At 40.2% G+C, this 17994-nt stretch overlaps 3 protein-coding genes across 7 annotated transcripts in view; all 3 read right to left on the bottom strand.

Moving 5' to 3' along the window:
- Positions 1-2295: 2295 nt before the first annotated feature.
- LOC144528866 (biotinidase-like) lies at positions 2296-5186 on the bottom strand. The gene is made up of 6 exons (XM_078267719.1): positions 5022-5186; positions 4036-4185; positions 3727-3878; positions 3443-3623; positions 2748-3347; positions 2296-2669 (listed from the first exon to the last, which is right to left on the bottom strand). The coding sequence occupies exons 1-6, from the start codon at positions 5169-5171 to the stop codon at positions 2397-2399; spliced, it is 1506 nt and encodes a 501-aa protein (XP_078123845.1). The 5' UTR covers positions 5172-5186; the 3' UTR covers positions 2296-2396.
- Positions 5187-8001: 2815 nt separating this feature from the next.
- LOC144529034 (biotinidase-like) lies at positions 8002-12417 on the bottom strand. 2 transcript variants are annotated; one of them, XM_078267959.1, is made up of 7 exons: positions 12077-12417; positions 11655-11844; positions 9737-9886; positions 9433-9584; positions 9151-9328; positions 8455-9054; positions 8002-8383 (listed from the first exon to the last, which is right to left on the bottom strand). In XM_078267959.1, exons 2-7 carry the CDS (start codon positions 11706-11708, stop codon positions 8111-8113), a joined length of 1407 nt encoding a protein of 468 aa, XP_078124085.1. In that variant the 5' UTR covers positions 11709-11844; positions 12077-12417; the 3' UTR covers positions 8002-8110. The 2 variants fall into 2 exon arrangements, with proteins under 2 accessions (XP_078124085.1, XP_078124084.1); XM_078267958.1 differs by having other exon boundaries at positions 11655-12417.
- A 2632-nt stretch (positions 12418-15049) lies between these two features.
- The window catches only part of snx13 (sorting nexin 13), a 28559-nt gene continuing 25614 nt past the window's right edge, over positions 15050-17994 (bottom strand). For all 4 annotated transcript variants that reach the window (XM_078267348.1, XM_078267349.1, XM_078267351.1 and 1 more), the window contains exon 25: positions 15050-17652. In XM_078267348.1, the coding sequence (XP_078123474.1) occupies positions 17417-17652 (236 nt within the window). In that variant the 3' untranslated portion in view covers positions 15050-17416. The remainder of the gene's footprint in view (positions 17653-17994) is intronic.

Genomic DNA, 17994 nt, shown 5'->3' with positions numbered 1-17994 from the left:
TTTCGACATACTATACTATGACTTCTTTATCACTTTTTTTGACAAAGTATACCATGAGTTTTTATCACTTTTTTCGACATCCTGTACTATGACTTTTATCACTTTTTTCGACATACTATACTATAACTTTTCGACATGCTATTCTATGACTTTTTTTATAATTTTTTTCAACATATATACTATGACTTTTTTCAACAAACTATACCATGACTTTTTTTTAATCACTTTTTTTGACATACTATGCTATGACTTTTTTTTATCACTTTTTCAACGTACTATACTATGACTTTTTTCAACATACTATACTATAACTTTTCGACATGCTATTCTATGACTTTTTAATCACTTTTTTGACATACTATACTATGACTTTTTTATAATTTTTTTCGACATATATACTATGACTTTTTTCAACATACTATACCATGACTTTTTTTTAATCACTTTTTTTTTACATACTATACTATGACTTTTTTTTTATCACTTTTTCAACGTACTATACTATGACATTTTTATCACTTTTTTCGACACACTATACTATGACTTTTCAACACTTTCTTCGACATACTATACTATGACTTTTTTTGTAACTGTTTTCGACATACTCTACTATGACCTTTATTGACATACTATACTATGACTTTTTTATCACTTTTTTCGACTTAAATAGACCATTTCTGGCAGAAAGGCCCAGAAGGCTAATTCCTGCCATGTGCCAACAGTGCCTAGAATATATAAAATTCCCATGATCCTCTGTGGCCCAGCTTGAGGGTTAAAATATCCCTGAAGTTGCACCTGTTGCTTGCTCTTCACATTATTGAGAAACAGTGAACACACACACACACACACACACACACACACACACACACACACACACACACACACACACACACACACACACACACACACACACACACACACACACACACACACACACTACACTTGTGTTAGGGTTGGCCCCGCCTCCTAATGTGCTCAGCTGACTTCACAGAAACATAAAACTCCTCTTGGTACCACTAACCTCTCTTTCAATTCATTAGGACCATGTGGAGCAGTGTGACCATGTCATGTCATGTAACCATGACATTTCTGTGCAACTTTAATGAGGCAGTGACTTGCCATGTGTGCCAAACCTGGATCTGAAAATAGTAATATGGGAACCATCTCTCTATTTCAGTTAATGGAGACATCAGGAACAGTCATCCTGGGCACAACCTCTGCTGGTATGTTGTCAACTGTGTTTGTGTCAACGCAGGACCCCCCCCACACGCTGCAGCTTTTTCCGACCATGTGGAGTGTGTTTCCCTTTTGCTTAGCCACGGAGCTCAGGCAAACGTGGTCGACACACACACACACGCAGGACACCGCTGATGATGGCCGCTATAAGCGGACAAACCAATACTGTGGGTCAGTACACCCGCTATGTGTCATAGATACAATGTTGGCCTTTGATTTCTAAACCTTTGACATGTAACCATCTTCATTCTTGTGTTGCAGAGATGCTGGTGAGCAGTGCTAAAGCAGACTTCACACTACAGGACACAAACAGGAACACAGCATTACATCTGGCTTGCAGCAAGGTAACAACCATTAACAGAAACAGAAATGCTTTTGTATTCACTGGACATGGTGAATTATGGATGTTAACATGTCTCCAAGGATCTCTGACCAAAGAGAAGGTTTGTCCTAAAATGTTTGTTTTTCTCTACATGTTGGAAAAAATGAGTAAGTACTATGGGTTCACATGTCAGAAAAATACAAATAAGATAAAACATTAGGGACTTATTATAAATATTAATGAGTGAGTAATGAGATGGGGTAATGTACTAATTTCAGACTTACTTTAACATCTCCCTCCACCTTTTTTCAGGCCCCTGCATGTAGCAGCCAGGAAGGGATTAACAGTGGACTGAATCATTGGGAGCTGTTTAGGACAACAGGTGGATGTAAGATCCATTTACTGTATGACTGGTCCAGTCACTTGATTGATGACCCGAATGAGCGGCTCAACTTTTAACTTGCAATGCTGTAACTACTCAATGTCTGTGTACTGCTGGAGAGAGGGTGAAGTGTGTGTGTGTGTGTGTGTGTGTGTGTGTGTGTGTGTGTGTGTGTGTGTGTGTGTGTGTGTGTGTGAGAAATTAATTAATATTGCCTTTTAAGGAACAAGCTACTTTCAGGCAGAGGATGTACGCTACTGGTTTAATGTTTGTACGGATTAAGTAATGAACAAATAAATAGATTTGTTTTTGATTAATTGCAGTTTGTGTATGAAAGAAGACACAGGGCTTTATAATGTTAGAGGCAGGCTAGCTCATTTTAATATGGCTCCAGAACAGCTTTTTAAATGTATTTAAAAAATCTTCTCCTGACAAACCTATCTATTTCAAAACAGTTCATTCATTGTCCAGGTGATACATTCGTCCGAACAGACAGGCAGTGACCAGGCCACCAGTCATGTTTGAGTGTTTCATGGTCACTCTGCCATCTGCAGCTGTTTCCAGATGCTCTGGCTGCTCCAGGACCATCTTGCTAGCCAAAACTGATGGGTACACATATCTGGTCCCAAACTTCCCCTCCAACAGGAAGTCCATTTTAGACTCAGCCTCTTCCACTTCCTGTCCACAAGAACTGGCGTCCAACCCTGCACAGCGGACTAGTGCACACACCTGCAACAGAGATATGATAAATGTGATAAGAGCCTAGTTCGGCAGTTTTAAGATATCAAAAATGATTCTCATTCATACCTGCAGGGCCATGCGTGAATACATAGTTTGTGTTCCAGCAAATGCTCCCAATGCATAAAGCTCTTTACTGCCACCCTGTGGTAACCGCCGGTACTGCAGGTGACAGCAAAAGGTGCCATTACACACATTCACTTTGCCCTCTGTCTCGTTTAAGAGGACAAATGTAAATGGGTCAAACATCATAGATGAGATGAAGGTGGCAGAGGAGGGAGGAACTGATGAAGCAGTTTCAGGAGGGGGAGAATCAGAACAGCTTTCTTGGTGACAAAATCCAGAGTCTGTAGCTGTAGATGATGTGGATTCACTCCTAACTACGCCCTCCTCTGTGGTTACACTCTGCCCCACCCACAGTGGGTCTAAGACTGGCACCCTGGCCACCAGCAGCCTGCCCTCCTCTGGGTCTCCTTTCTGGGTGTGGTGGTAGGTGGCAGAAAAAGGGGTGTAGATACCACTTCCTCTCATCTTCTTTTGGTCATAACGAATGTTGGCCGCTAGCAGGGTGACATTGGCACCTAAGCTGAATGCCTGCTGGAACTGAACCGCGTCCATTAGGGGGAGCATGTTTATCCAGGCTGTTGGGTAGACCAGCTGACGCACACCCTAAAATGGGTGCAAGAAGAGAAGGATGTTAGGAAAAGCGAAGAACAAACAGAAATGCAGAGTTGGGTACAATATTTGAGTGGCTGTTTTTCTACCTTCTCCACCAGGGCAACTGTGGGCTTGTGGAACAGGATGTCAAAGCAGATCATGAGGCCAAACCTTCCAGCAAAAGGTGTATCAAACGTTATGATCTCAGGTTGCGGCGGCGTGTCAAAGTGTGGCTCAAAGAGAAAAAGGTTGTTTTTATGGTAGCGAGCCACCAGCAGGCCATCTGACCTGTATGAAAGAAGGTTCTGTAAACAGAACACTAGGAAATGATTTATTGGTGCACTTGTTGGACTTCAGCTAAACAGCTTCTATTTTAAGGTCTACACTGCACCTGAAAACCACATTGGTGTTGAACTGCCAGCGTCCATCAGAGGGACAGGAGGAGGAGGGGTCAGTCTTCAGGGGGCAGGGCTGCAGGTCAGCCATGTTGGCCACCAGGTAGAGGTTGTTACGACGGGCCATACAGCTCAGTCGCTGGAGAACCTGTGAAACACAACCACACTCAAATGTGATTTATATTCACAGACTGGTGCTTCATTAGTGAAGGGTCTGGGCTAGCCTAGTGGTGTCTCTATGTCAGTGTATCCTGTCAGAATGCTCATTCAATAACAACATAAAGTTGGAAAGTATGATTGTGTACCTCAGTGTTGTTGTATTTGCCCGGCTCTGTGCAGGGGTTCCAGCTCTCCTGCTGGGGGTCAGGAATGGTTTCTAGGTAGCCGGAGATGGAAGAACGGCTGAAGTTAAAACCATGAAGACCATCTTCTGGAAACACCAGGATCTGGGCACCCTGACCAAGGAAAGGGCAGAGTAGAGATGAGACAAGCTTCATTACTATTCTGCAGTCATGAACTGTGTGGCAATAACTGAGCTTCTTTATGTAAGTATACAGAGAAACTTTTAAAATGTTGCAAAAAAAGAAAAGCGAATTAGAAGTGTTTCCATCAACTAGTTTAGAGCGAATAAACTAGACTACGCTTGACAGTATATATGGTTGGTTGAGTTAGGCTACATGTTCGCTACGTCACAACTTATTCGGCAAAGCTGTTTCCATCTCCCATTTTGCGCATTAACTCTTTTTCGAAAAAGGCAAAAAGTACCTCAAGTGAGCGTAATTTGAGGACGTTTTTTCGATTTTGCCGTTTCCATCAAAATTTTCTAATGCGATACTTCAAAATGCGCATGCAAATACGTTGATGGAAACATGACTAATGACTGCTTCTGTTATTGTTGTTATTGTATTCATGATGACTGAGTTTACTTGGGAACACAGACTCATTTGCAGTAATATATGCTCATATATATATATACATATATAATAAAATGGCCATTCCTTAAACGTGCCTTACTTGGGAACACTGACTCGTTGGCAGTATATGCTCATACCTACCCTGCTATCACAAGTTTAAGGAATGGTCATTTTATTGATATGGTATTATCCTGACTGTGCTTTTTAGTAACTTATGTCACTGATCCAACAGAAAACTTCTTAAATATAGTGGTCTCTTGTTATGAAGTGACAACTGCAGTGACATCTGAGCATAGACCAATGCTTTTCCAGTGGAAAGTTTTTAGTGGAATAAATTGTGATATGTAGGACAAAGTACTTAATACTGAATAGTATACCTGCTGAGCAGCCTGGGCAGCCTGCTCCTCGTAGATATCCAGGTTTTTCTGCATGTGCTGCAGGGCATCGAGGCGGGACAGGGGGACATCAGGCTCTGGGTTCAGGATTAAGTTGTGCTCATACACAGCAGCAACATACCAGGAGTCCATGACAGGCTCTGTCTGAACAACGGCCGAAATTAAAGAAAAACTGACGACAACGATCAAAAACATTGTTCCAGTCTTCGATGATAGACAACAATACTACTTTTTTGTTTACCATAGCCTCTCATCAGGGGTTCGAAGTCCTACTAGAGGCTGAGGTAAACAGAGCTGACTGGTTTAGTGATAAGAAGCTCCCCTTGTGAAACAGTGTTGTTTACTGTATAAATCTGGAGTCACATTTACAGTTATAGGTTGTACAGTAGCTCCATGTCTTACATTTTCAAATAGCCTACTTATTGGAAGTTACATAACATAACTGTGGTTTTGTGAACCCCTGAATGACTGCCAGTGACATTATACAAAGTGGATATGTCTCATAGTTTTCCACACAGATCAAAATCTCACATGAGTGATGTCACATGTAGGCCATAAATGCCAGCTGAATTTTAGCATAGGGCACAACTGATGACTATGACTAGGCCACAGGACATGAATCAGAACGCCTAGTATTACCACAAATGCAAACAGACAAACAAGTGGCTAGCCAGTCAGGCTAATCCAACCTGCTGCTATCTTGTTTACGTGTATTGCAAGTGTCGCCAGGTAGTCTCTCTTTGCCAGACCTATCTGCGCGCTGTGGAGTAAGGTTTGGCTACACCACACACACTAGGATAGGAGAAAAAAAATGCTCTGGGTTATTTGCATTTATTTAAACCATTCACAATAGTCTTGGCTGGCGCTAAGCTCAGACGCAGCGAGCGTGGCTCTGCAAAATGGTCTTGTTTCAAAATACTCTACTATGACTTTTTCATCACTTTTTTCAACAAACTTTTCTATGACTTTATTTAAAAAATTCGACATACTATGCTATGACTTTTTATCACTATTTTTGACATACTATACTATGACTTTTTATCACTTTTTTGACATACTATACTATGACTTTTTCAACATATTATACTATGACTTTTTTCAAGACACCAAGTTTTGTTGTATCTTAGTTGCGATGCTGTGTTGAGGATGTGTGGAAGAGACTCTGCTGGACACTGTTCTTGATCATAAAGGTTTTATTACATCAAGTTTTTAGCATCAATTACAGACCTGCGCAGAGCCTGGAGAGTAGCTACACAGCCAAAATGCACTCTAATTCTGGCTCTAAAACTCATAGCTTAGATTGGGTATGTTTAGGTAACATGTTAAATAACATAGTACATTTAGCATAGGTTAGTGTCCGCTTGGGGGGCTCCCTGGACATACATTATAGTTCGTTAACCCCTCAACATCCAATCCTAGACCACCTATTGAACATCCAAGCGAAATCACGCCACTAAGAGGTTAATCATTAAACCACTGCACTGCTACACTTTCGCATGAGGATACAGTGTCTTATATGAAACCTTTGTACCAGAAACATAATCATGATTCATATGAATAAGCCATTGGATACTACACTTTCTTTGATACACTTACTATAACTTTTTAATCACTTTTTTTCGACATACTATATTATGACTTTTTCGTCATACTATACTATGACTTTATTGTCATACTACACTATGACTTTTTTTTCGACATACCATACTATGACTTTTTCATCACTTTTTTTCAACATACTATACTATGACTTTTTCATCACTTTTTTTCAACATACTATAATATGACTTTTTCATCACTTTTTTTTCGACATACTATACTATTACTTTTTTGTCAATTTATTCAACATACTATACTATGACTTTTTTATCACTTTTTTTTTTTTTACACGCTATACTATGACTTTTTTTCTTCGCATTGCTCCAAATAGACACTTCAGGCTCTGACACTTCAGTCAGGGCTGGTCCTTTTTGTTTATATTTTGCATGTTCTTCCAGACTTTCAGTGACATACTATACTATGACCTTGTTATCACTTTTTCAACATACTATACTATGACTTTTTTTGACATACTGTACTTTTTTCGACATACTATACTATGCTTTTTTGTCACTTTTTCAACATACTATACTATGACTTTATCACTTTTTTTCGACATACTGTACTATGACTTTTTTAATCACTTTTTTCAACATACTATGCTATGACTTTTTTCGACATACTATACAATGACTTTTTCATCACTTTTTTCAACATACTATACTATGACTTTTTTTTCGACATACTATACTATGACTTTTTTCGACAACTATATTCAAACTTTTTTTAGCACTTTTTTCGACATACTATAATACGATTTTTCATTACTTTTTTCGACATCCTATGCTATAAAGTTCTTGTACTATACTATGACTTTTTTCGACATACTATGCTAGGACGTTTTTCGACATACTATGACATGACTAATCAATGTGTTTAACTTGGTTGCACAGTGGCTCTGTGGTTTGCACTAAAAATTTGCATAAAAACACTGCAGGATCTGACCTTTGGTTTGATCCCTTGTCGGGGCATGTCCCTTTTGTGCAAAATATAATATTTTGCATGTTCTTCCAGACTTTCTGTGACATACTATACTATAACTTTTTTATCACTTTTTTTGGACAAACTACTATGACTTTTTTATCACTTTTTTCAACATACTATGCTATGACTTTTTTATCACTTTTTTCGACAAACTATACTATGACTTTTTTATCACTTTTTTTGACATACTATACTACGATTTTTTTTATCACTTTTGTCGACATACTATACAATGACTTTTTTAAGACTTCAGTGTAGCGACAGCTATTCAATCTTTTTTTTTAAATAGTCCACTTTAGTTTGATACATAATTGGTATTATTCAACAAAAATTCATACTAATTGAAACCATTCCCACTTTTCCAACTATTCTCACTTCTTCACCTCCAGTTTGCTTTAGAAATTTAGCTTTTCAGCATTCACAAACATTTTATGCAGGAAATGCGTTTTGTAGTGATCTCCTGAAACACCTATCTACTCCAAAGCACTTCATTCATTGTCCAGGTGATACATTCGTCCGTACAGACAGGCAGTGACCAGGCCACCAGTCATGTTTGAGTGTTTCATGGTTACTCTGCCATCTGCAGCTGTTTCCAGATGCTCTGGCTGCTCCAGGACCATCTTGCTAGCCAAAACTGATGGGTACACATATCTGGTCCCAAACTTCCCCTCCAACAGGAAGTCCATTTTAGACTCAGCCTCTTCCACTTCCTGTCCACAGGAACTGACGTCCAACCCTGCACAGCGGACTAGTGCACACACCTGCAACAAAGATGTGATAACTGTGACAACTGTCTCCTTTTTAAAATATCCAAAATTATTCTCATTCATACCTGGAGGCCGTAGCGTCCGTTCACAGTGTGTGTTCCAGCAAATGCTCCCAATGCGTAAAACTCTTTACTGCTGCCCTGTGGTAACCGCCGGTACTGCAGGTGACAGCAAAAGGTGCCATTACACACATTCACTTTGCCCTCTGTTTCATTCAAGAGGACAAATGTAAAGGGATCGTACATCATAGATGAGATGAAGGTGGCAGAGGAGGGAGGAACTGGTGAAGCAGTTTCAGGAGGGGGAGAATCAGAACAGCTTTCTTGGTGACAAAATCCAGAGTCTGTAGCTGTAGATGATGTGGACTCACTCCTAACTACCCCCTCCTCTGTAGTTACACTCTGCCCCACCCACAGTGGGTCTAAGACTGGCACCCTGGCCACCAGCAGCCTGCCCTCCTCTGGGTCTCCTTTCTGGGCGTGGTGGTAGGTGGCAGAAAAAGGGGTGTAGATACCACTTCCTCTCATCTTCAGCTGGTCGTTACGAATGTTGGCCGCTAGCAGGGTGACATTGGCACCTAAGCTGAATGCCTGCTGGAACTGGATCGTGTCCAGAAGGGGGAGCTGGTTCATCCAAGCTGTAGGGTAGATCAGCTGACGCACACCCTAAAAGGGGTCCAAGGAGAGGAGGATGTTAAGAAAAAAGAAGACCACACACAGGAATGTAGAGTTGGGTACAGAATTTGAGTGGCTGTTTTCCACCTTCTCCACCAGGGCAACTGTGGGCTTGTGGAACAGGATGTCAAAGCAGATCATGAGGCCAAACCTTCCAGCAAAAGATGTATCAAACGTTATGATCTCAGGTTGCGGCGGCGTATCGAAGGCCTCCTCAAAGTAGAGGTTGTTTTTATGGTAGCGAGCCACCAGCAGACCATCTGACCTGTATGAAAGAAGGTTTTGTGAACAGATCACTAGGGAATAATGTATTGATGCACATGCTAGACTTTAGTTAAAAAAACTTCTATTTTAAGGTCTACACTGCACCTGAAAACCACGTTGGTGTTGAACTGCCAGCGTCCATCAGAGGGACAGGAGGAGGAGGGGTCAGTCTTCAGGGGGCAGGGCTGCAGGTCAGCCATGTTGGCCACCAGGTAGAGGTTGTTACGACGGGCCATACAGCTCAGCCGCTGGAGAACCTGTGAAACACAACCACACTCAAATGTGATTTATATTCAAAGACTGGTGCTTCATTAGTGAAGGGTCTGGGCTAGCCTAGTGGTGTCTCTATGTCAGTGTATCCTGTCAGAATGGTCGTTCAATAACAACATCAAGTCGTATGATTGTGTACCTCAGTGTTGTTGTATTTGCCCGGTTCTGTGCAGGGGTTCCAGCTCTCCTGCTGGGGGTCAGGAATGGTTTCTAGGTAGCCGGAGATGGAAGAACGGCTGAAGTTAAAACCATGAAGACCATCTTCTGGAAACACCAGGATCTGGGCACCCTGACCAAGGAAAGATGAGGGCAGAGTAGAGATGAGACAAGCTTCGTTACTATTCTGCAGTCATGAACTGTGTGGCATTAAATGTGCTTCTTTTTGTGAGTATACAGAGAAATAAATCCACTTCTGGTGACTGAGTTTACTTGGGAACACTGATTCGTTTGCAGTAATAGATGCATTCATAACTACCCTGCCATCACAAGTTTAATAAATGGGTCTTTTCATTTACTAATATCCTGACTGTGCTTTTTTAGTAACTTATCAAACAGAAATGGATTCTGAAATGTAGTGGTCTCTGAGTATGAGCCGAGCTTAGAAAACTGTTAATATCAGCAATTCATAGCATGAGCATTTTTCCGTTATAAAGACATTTAAAAAGACTATGGTCACCGGTGAATGTGATGACTGTTTAAAGACGTTGATTGAGCGTTCACATCTAGACCATATTTCAACGGGATTTGCAATTGTGACATTTTTCATTTTTTACTATGTGCAAACGTTACCATATCGCCATTTTGAAGCCTAACTAGGAAACTACATCCAAATGTCTCAGTTGAAAGCCAGTAATAATGTACCAATGTGCTCCCTTGGTTACATTACATTAGTTCATTATCTGGGTACGAATGATATATCACGGCAAAAGTAGCCCGTTTTGGGACCCTGATTAATTACAGTAATATTATTGTTTACGAATTTAACACTTCAGCAGAGGTATTCATTTCCCAACAGGCTGAGTTAGTAGCATAAGGTTAAAGTAAGTAACTTTTAAAGCATGGATTTAATTAGCGTGGGTATTTTGCGGGGAAACCAGAAAGCCAAGTGTGATGTAGATCGGATGAGCAGTTCTCGAGATATTTGAAAAGACAAGTGGATGCACGCACGCACGAAAACTGAACCCAAACAAATCTTAAATGAAGTGGTCTTTGGCTATGATCCAAGCTCAGGTAACTTGTACATAATAAAATAATGATAATCTGCAATTATAGCAAGTGACAACAGAAGTGATATCTGAGACTTAAATTGGGCTAAAGGGTCCAAGGACTACAGTGTACAGTTTGAGTTAATAACAACTGCAATGTTTGGCAGGTGATTGGCTGCAGTCTGCCGTCCCTCCAAGACCCTGAGGCGGGCAGGAAAGATTCTAGCTGACCCCTTCCACCCCAGACACAAACATTTTTAATGAGTCCATCAGGACCAGAGTTTCTTCCAAACTGCAGCTGCATGGCCTCATCAACAAGGCCCGGAACCACTGACTCTTATCCTGATCCACTCCTGACGATTTGCATTACATTAATGCACATCCTTGCGATCTCCCTTCTTGCACATATTGTTGTACTTATAGGATAATTACACTGTGAACATATCCCCTGGACAATAATTTGCACATGGCTGCATAACTGTAGGCTACAATTGTTTTATATTTACACACTACTGTTGCAGTGTTTATTGTAATGCACGTCATCATTACCTAATCAAATTGTATAGGCCTAGCCTACTTGGAAATAAACCGTTTCTGATTCTAAACAAAAATGTAATATTTGTTCACTGTTTCAGCAAACAATATAGTCAATGAGAAATGTGACAACGTTGACTTTCTTTGAGTTACTCTCTTTTGAAGCAAATTGAAGTCAATGTTGAAAGCTTTTCTTCCTTTCAAGGATCTCAAAGATACTGGATATACTGTTATTTATGAAGTGACCAAAAAGCAACATTGTTTGTTTGACTGAGAAACCCAAAAATGAACTCTCCCCATGACCTGACCTGTCCATACCTGCTGAGCAGCCTGGGCAGCCTGCTCCTCGTAGATATCCAGGTTTTTCTGCATGTGCTGCAGGGCATCGAGGCGGGACAGGGGGACATCAGGCTCCGGGTTCAGGATTAAGTTGTGCTCATACACAGCAGCAACATACCAGGAGTCCACATCAGACTCTGTTTGATTAACGGCCGACGTTAAAGCAAAACTGCAAAAAACAACAACGAACAAACACATTGTTTCTTTCCCGTGAGACATGAATCATGTTACCCAGACGGACTAATTACACCATGGCCACTCAGACCCGACAAAACTGAAACGGGAGTGCGTTGAACACCGATCGGCGATCGTAGATTGTGCAGCAGGTCAATGTCCTACATTTTCACATAGCCTAGCTACATATCCTGCCTTAAACGGATCACAGAAAACAGATTATTTACCGCACATAGGCCGTATAGACATAGCGACAACCGGTATGTTAAGGTTTATGTGGTGACTAAATTATTATTATTTTTTTTTTTTAAGTGGTGACTAAATTAACTGGTGACATATTCAAGATGTGGCGTTGGCGTGTCCTCATAACCAAGAAATAAGTTCCGATTACTTTGTTTATGTAGCCTAACGTTATGTTTATTTGTGCAGATATACTTCGGAATGTAGTTTTAGACATCACCATCCTGCACATTGTTTCACAGTGATCTATTTAAACTGCAGCTTAGTTCAAAACGAGGACTACAGGAATAATCATGTCACCAGTTAATTCAGTCACCACTTTAACAGTAACACCGGCAGCGGTTCATAAACAAAAAACTTATTTTGGAAGTACAAGACAGGAAACCACATAACCCGGAAACACTTCATAAATCCGACCTTCCTGCAGGCAGCATGAGCAGGACCAGAGATATACTTCAGTAGTAACTTTGCCCTTCATGTGGACCAATTATTTAAACATATGAGGACGATTTCTAGAAACGGACCCTTGTTTATGTTTTCATGTTTGTCTGGCGCTCCATACATAACGTTATACCAGAAAGTGTATTAGCGTTAGCACACACCTAGTGCAATATGTCAACTGCACCAGAGGCACCAACAGGAGGAGCCGATGTTCCCGTGTCAAAACCCAGCCATATGTTTAAGAGCTGCTGGAGCTGTCGGCTCATCTCCGGCGGGGGTTTGATCCTGTCTGGAGCTTATGTGTTTAATGCAGCCCGGAGAGTGATGCGGCAAGGTGCACGTACCTCTGTTGGCACAGTGGCACAGATTACATTTGCTGCTAGTAAGTTATGCAATACTCTGACTCTTTAGGTAACATTACTTGTCGTCGTTTTAAGCAAAAAATGCACACCTGTGTTTTATCTTTCAGGTCTGGCTGCATGGGGAATTGTTATCATCGCTGACCCGGTAGGAAAAGCGCAAAGGAAGACGTGAAGCCTGCTTAGAAATTCATAACAGCATCAATAGCTAGCTCAAACATGGACTGCAAGACAAAATTAATGTACAATATATGACACAGAAGAAGCTGCTCTTGAGTCTGTAGTAAAGCTATGTTGCGTTTGCATTATTATGACATTAAAAAGCATCATATAAACCAAGCAGTATTGGAAGCTTTTGATTGGTTGAATTAAAAATTAAAGAGATCATATTCTTTAAAAAGGCAATTTTATATCTGTCAACGTTACATTGTTATAAAAACACAGTTTTAAATAGTAATTTCTTACATGCATGCAATGCAAAAAACATTTAATTCATACTTATCATACATTATCAGGACTGAGTGAGTATTGACAATACTACAATTAATTATAAACCCAATTTTAGTCATTTGGTTGATTTTAAGCAGACAAAACAAACCTATTGCATTATGACAACATTAAATAAAGGGGAATGCAGTGTAAGTTAAGACATTTGCTCAGAGCCGTCCTGGTTCATAAGAGAATGATGCGGCAGTGTAGGGCCTCATGACAACCACATAAACTTTAGAAATATATATGATTTTAATTTAGTTTTGTCATCCCACATATAGTTGATATGGAATGTCACAATTGTGTGGTATTAAATAACTAGCATGGCAAAATGAGTCCCCCACCCATTGGAATACTTTCTCGTTTGTCAGTCTCTGCATCAAACTCACTTGTCTCCACAAACAAAGATCGATCACTTGTAGAAAAGAGACTTGTGTTTACTAGATAAACAAGAACATTTTAAAATAATCTTCAGCACTGGAATGTTTTACTATACTATGACTACTTTTACAGTCTTTATTTTGGCTCTTAGAAGTAGCATCTGTACTAATAAACACTATGAATCATAGCGCTTTTAATACATAGTAAAAAAAAATTTGGACAGTGCAGTATACTATATATATATGACAATAGGGCTACAATTCCTACACTTTTTGCCTGACATGAATATAAACACCCTCAAATAAAGCTGACAGAAAGAAACACAAGTGAAAGTGTTTCACTGTATAAAATACTTACCGACTGCACAGTAGACAGCAGGGAGTAAGGAGATGATCTTACAGTTGTGCTCATAAGTTTATGAACCCATGCTAAAGTTAACTAAAAAGAGGAATAAAAAAAATCATCTTTTGAAAATCCAACCTTTAAGGACACCAATTTTCTTTGTGAATGAATAATGTATCGTAAATAAATAAATGTTCTTCCTTAAAATACAGGGGGCTTAAGTATACACACCCCTATGTTAAATTCCCATAGAGGCAGGCAGATTTTTATTTTTAAAGGCCAGTTATTTCATAGATCCAGGATACTAAGCATCCTGATAAAGTTCCCTTGGTCTTTGGAATTAAAATAGCCTCACATCATCACATACCCTTCACCATACCTAGAGATAGGCTAACTGAAATAAAACCATGCCAAATAGCTGGTTTGATTTGCATTGAGAGATGATTTTATGGAAAGTACCCCATGCCAATCTCTAGGTATGGTGAAGGGTATGTGATGATGTGGGGCTATTTTAATTCCAAAGACCAAGGGAACTTTATCAGGATGCATAGTATCCTAGATCCATGAAATAACTGGCCTTTAAAAATAAAAATCTGCCTGCCTCTATGGGAATTTAACATAGGGGTGTTCTTACTTATGCCCCCTGTATTTTAAGGAAGAACATTTATTTATTTACGATACATTATTCATTCACAATGAAAATTGGTGTCCTTAAAGGACCGTTTTTTCCTCTCTTTTTTTTTTTAAATTAAGGCATTAAGATCAATTTCCAAAAGATGATTTTTTTATTCCTCTTTTTACTCAACTTTAGCATGGGTTCATAAACTTAGGAGCACAACTGTATATTAATTAGTGGACTGTATATACGAAAACCTACACAGAACCTGTAAATCTTTACGAACCACAAATGCAGCAAGCAAACACACTGAAGACAGTATACATTGTGGGTCAGTTAGTCTGAGTTACCTTTTATTAGTGTTATACTGATCTGAGCACAATTGCTCACAAGGAAGAGTTTGATAAGCATGATGCAAAAAAACATCCTAAAGTCATTTTCAGTCGCGTAAAATGATCATGACATTCTGATTGATTTTTTTTTTTAGGTTAAAGAAAAATATGAAAATAGAGTTGACAGTACATTTAGGCACACTATTAACACATACTGTACAGATATATGCACAATTTTCATTATCATAGATTCATAAATACTGGGGTTAAAAAAAAGACAAGCCTTCCTGTATGGAGAGATGTACAGAAAGTTAGAAGTGACACCTCCTTCACCGTGGGAACAAATATTCCGCTCCCAGTAAGTGAGGCTACAATTCTTGTCCTCCTACTCAGCCAATCAGAGTCAGAGTCAATCAGGGCTGCTCAGTGCAAGCAAATGAAAGCAGACGAGGGAGTTCCATCCAATGACTGCAGCAGAATGGGGCTCCGTCCAGCCAATGGGAGTGGCCCTCCCACGGTTGCTACGGTAAGTGCTTATTAGCAGTGAATCCATTGGTCACTGGCTATGGCTCTCCTGTGAGCCTATTGGATAGAGGGGGGGGGGTCCCCTCCAGCAGTCAGTTAATAACAAAGATCTTAACCTCAACAGAACAGACTTGAATGCATAAAACACCACTTATGAGTTAAAAAGAAGCAGTTGTTTGAGGTTGCCTCTAAACTAGCTATAGCCAAATGACCTAATCATCGGGCTGCAACACAGAAAACCCCCTACCACTGTCCAATTGATACCCAAACACAGATTCTGTCTGAGTAGGCTAGGGATAAGTGTAAAATACCCCACACACCAAAAAAAAAAAAATTCAGACTTTTAAAACAAGTCCGTAAAATAAACATTGTACTTTTACAACAACGGAATGTAAAGTTGTTCGTATAAGAAGACATTTCTGGGGAAGCTTCTATTATTAAAACCAAAATAATTACTTTTTTCAGAATACAATGATTCAAAATGCACATGCATTAAAGAAAAAAAATATTGCACAAAATTAGACATTTTTCTGAATAAAAGTGATCAGGGATATATGTCCATTTCTTTATCTTGATTTCCTTGTAACGTTCAGTCGAGTGACGGAGAGCTATGTCTAGCGTGCGTCTCTTGGTCAGTATATACTGTTTATAGTTTTAAGGCTGGTTCACTAGCTCACACCGGCACAGTTTTTGACTGTATAGGGTTGCATCTTCGTGCTAAACACACACACATATTCACACAAAATTCTACACGAGCCAAATACACTAGACCAGAGAGTACATTCTTTGATAGTGCGCTTGGAGAGCCAGAGCTGAGCCTCCCACAACTATAACACACTTCAGTTTGTCCTCACAGCCTCACCTTTTAGGTCGGTAAAGGTCAACTTTGCATTCTCTTTCCTCACATGATTAAGGATATGAAGCACAGTAATGTTCAGAGTATCCCAACATCAAACCAGTGCACACACACGTATGGAACAGCATGAGCTTTGGTCATCACAGGTTATGACAGTAGCATTAAAGGGGATGTGGATCTATTCTTTGAGGATCATGGGTAGTACAGATAATGTAACTTAGAAAGAGAAAAACAACAACAACTCATGTCTCAAGAGAGGCTTTGAGGCTGAAAAAAAATCTAAATCATCTCTTTCGACCCACATTTGTTCAGTCACATTTTAAAAACAGCGCCTTTTTAACCCAGTGCTATTGACATATTTGGTTGCTATGAAAACAAATATTGTTGCATGTTTACAAGTGTGCAGCTTTTGCAGATAAAATGTCTACAGCATAAAGGTAAGTTTGACTACAGCCGAATTGCCAGGTCATTGAGATGGTAGAGAGTGCTGGCCAAAAGACAGAAGCGGGAAAGTAAGGCAAGGTGTGGGTCTATGCTATCTACTCTAGTAGTTTAAAAACAATACAGTATTTGTGGTCTGCTCTCTGGACTAGGAGTAAGCAGCATTGGCTGGCCCAGGATAAAGCTAAACACAACTAAAAAGTCCTAAAAGGAAGAGGGAAAATATCTAAACTATAAGAAAAGACCATTTTCAGTCTGGGTGCAAACTACAGGATTTATGTTTGCATGTGTGTGTGTGTGTGTGTGTGTGTGTGTCACAGAGTGAGAGGAGGAAAGAGTGTGTTGTTCATCCTTCAGTTCTGTCTTGACAGAAATAATCAGCTAGATAAGTGGAGTGTTTTCACTGAAAAGAGTGTGTGAGGAAAGTGGAAGGGCAGAAATCACACACACATACCCCAACGTTCACATCAAGCCCCACCCATTCTTAGCTCTCAAGTCTGTGTGTGTCTAATCGGCCCATGTACCGCTGCCTCTGTCCTCTCCTGTCACCTCTTGAGAGAGGAGGATTTGAGTTTCTGGCTATATCTGTGGATGCGTGGTGAGCGGGAGTGCAGCTTGACAAAGAGCTCGGGGAATTTGTACTGGGGGAACATCGTCTCCAAGAAGCCCTCCAGGAAAACGTAGACTAGCCGACGGTTCGTGGGTTGGTACTGAAACATGTCGAAGACGCGGAGTATGCCCTTTCTCGTGGTGTCCGCTCCGATGATGTGCTTCAGCTCGTCTGAGGTAGGGATAGAAATATAGTGGTCAGGAGTGTGCACAAACCCTCAAGGAAGGCAGGGGTTTTATTTTTGCCCCAAGTTCACAATGAAAGTGTCGCGAACATACCACCAAATTTACAAAATGAAAAGGTGCAAAGAAACAGATAAAAGACAGCTACTAAAATCCTTGTGTGTCCTCTTCCTTTTCTGTTATGCTCATATACACCTCTGTGGATTTATGCTTGATCAGAAGTGTTTTCCAACAGTATGTTTCAGTTGTACAAGAGAGAGGGCCTCAAGGATGAAATGGATGAGACAGTCTCAAATGGGGCTGGGTAATGTGTGTGTGTGTGTGTGTGTGT

Source organism: Sander vitreus, chromosome 14 (assembly GCF_031162955.1).
Source record: "Sander vitreus isolate 19-12246 chromosome 14, sanVit1, whole genome shotgun sequence".
Lineage (NCBI taxonomy): Eukaryota > Metazoa > Chordata > Actinopteri > Perciformes > Percidae > Sander > Sander vitreus.
The sequence above is the reverse complement of the archived record's forward strand: the minus strand, read 5'-3'. Positions and strand labels throughout refer to the sequence as shown.

What these genes read in the sequence shown, in the direction of transcription:
- LOC144528866 (XM_078267719.1), bottom strand. Translation starts at nt 5,171, where the DNA reads ATGGACTCCTGGTATGTTGCTGCTGTGTATGAGCACAACTTAATCCTG. An exon ending in CTGCCCAGGCTGCTCAGCAG is followed by an intron (nt 4,186 to 5,021) that starts GTATACTATTCA and finishes TTCCTTGGTCAG; the next exon opens with GGTGCCCAGATCCTGGTGTT. An exon ending in GCAAATACAACAACACTGAG is followed by an intron (nt 3,879 to 4,035) that starts GTACACAATCAT and finishes TGTGTTTCACAG; the next exon opens with GTTCTCCAGCGACTGAGCTG.
- LOC144529034 (XM_078267958.1), bottom strand. Translation starts at nt 11,894, where the DNA reads ATGTCTCACGGGAAAGAAACAATGTGTTTGTTCGTTGTTGTTTTTTGC. An exon ending in AACACCAACGTGGTTTTCAG is followed by an intron (nt 9,329 to 9,432) that starts GTGCAGTGTAGA and finishes TCTTTCATACAG; the next exon opens with GTCAGATGGTCTGCTGGTGG. An exon ending in CAGTTGCCCTGGTGGAGAAG is followed by an intron (nt 9,055 to 9,150) that starts GTGGAAAACAGC and finishes GACCCCTTTTAG; the next exon opens with GGTGTGCGTCAGCTGATCTA.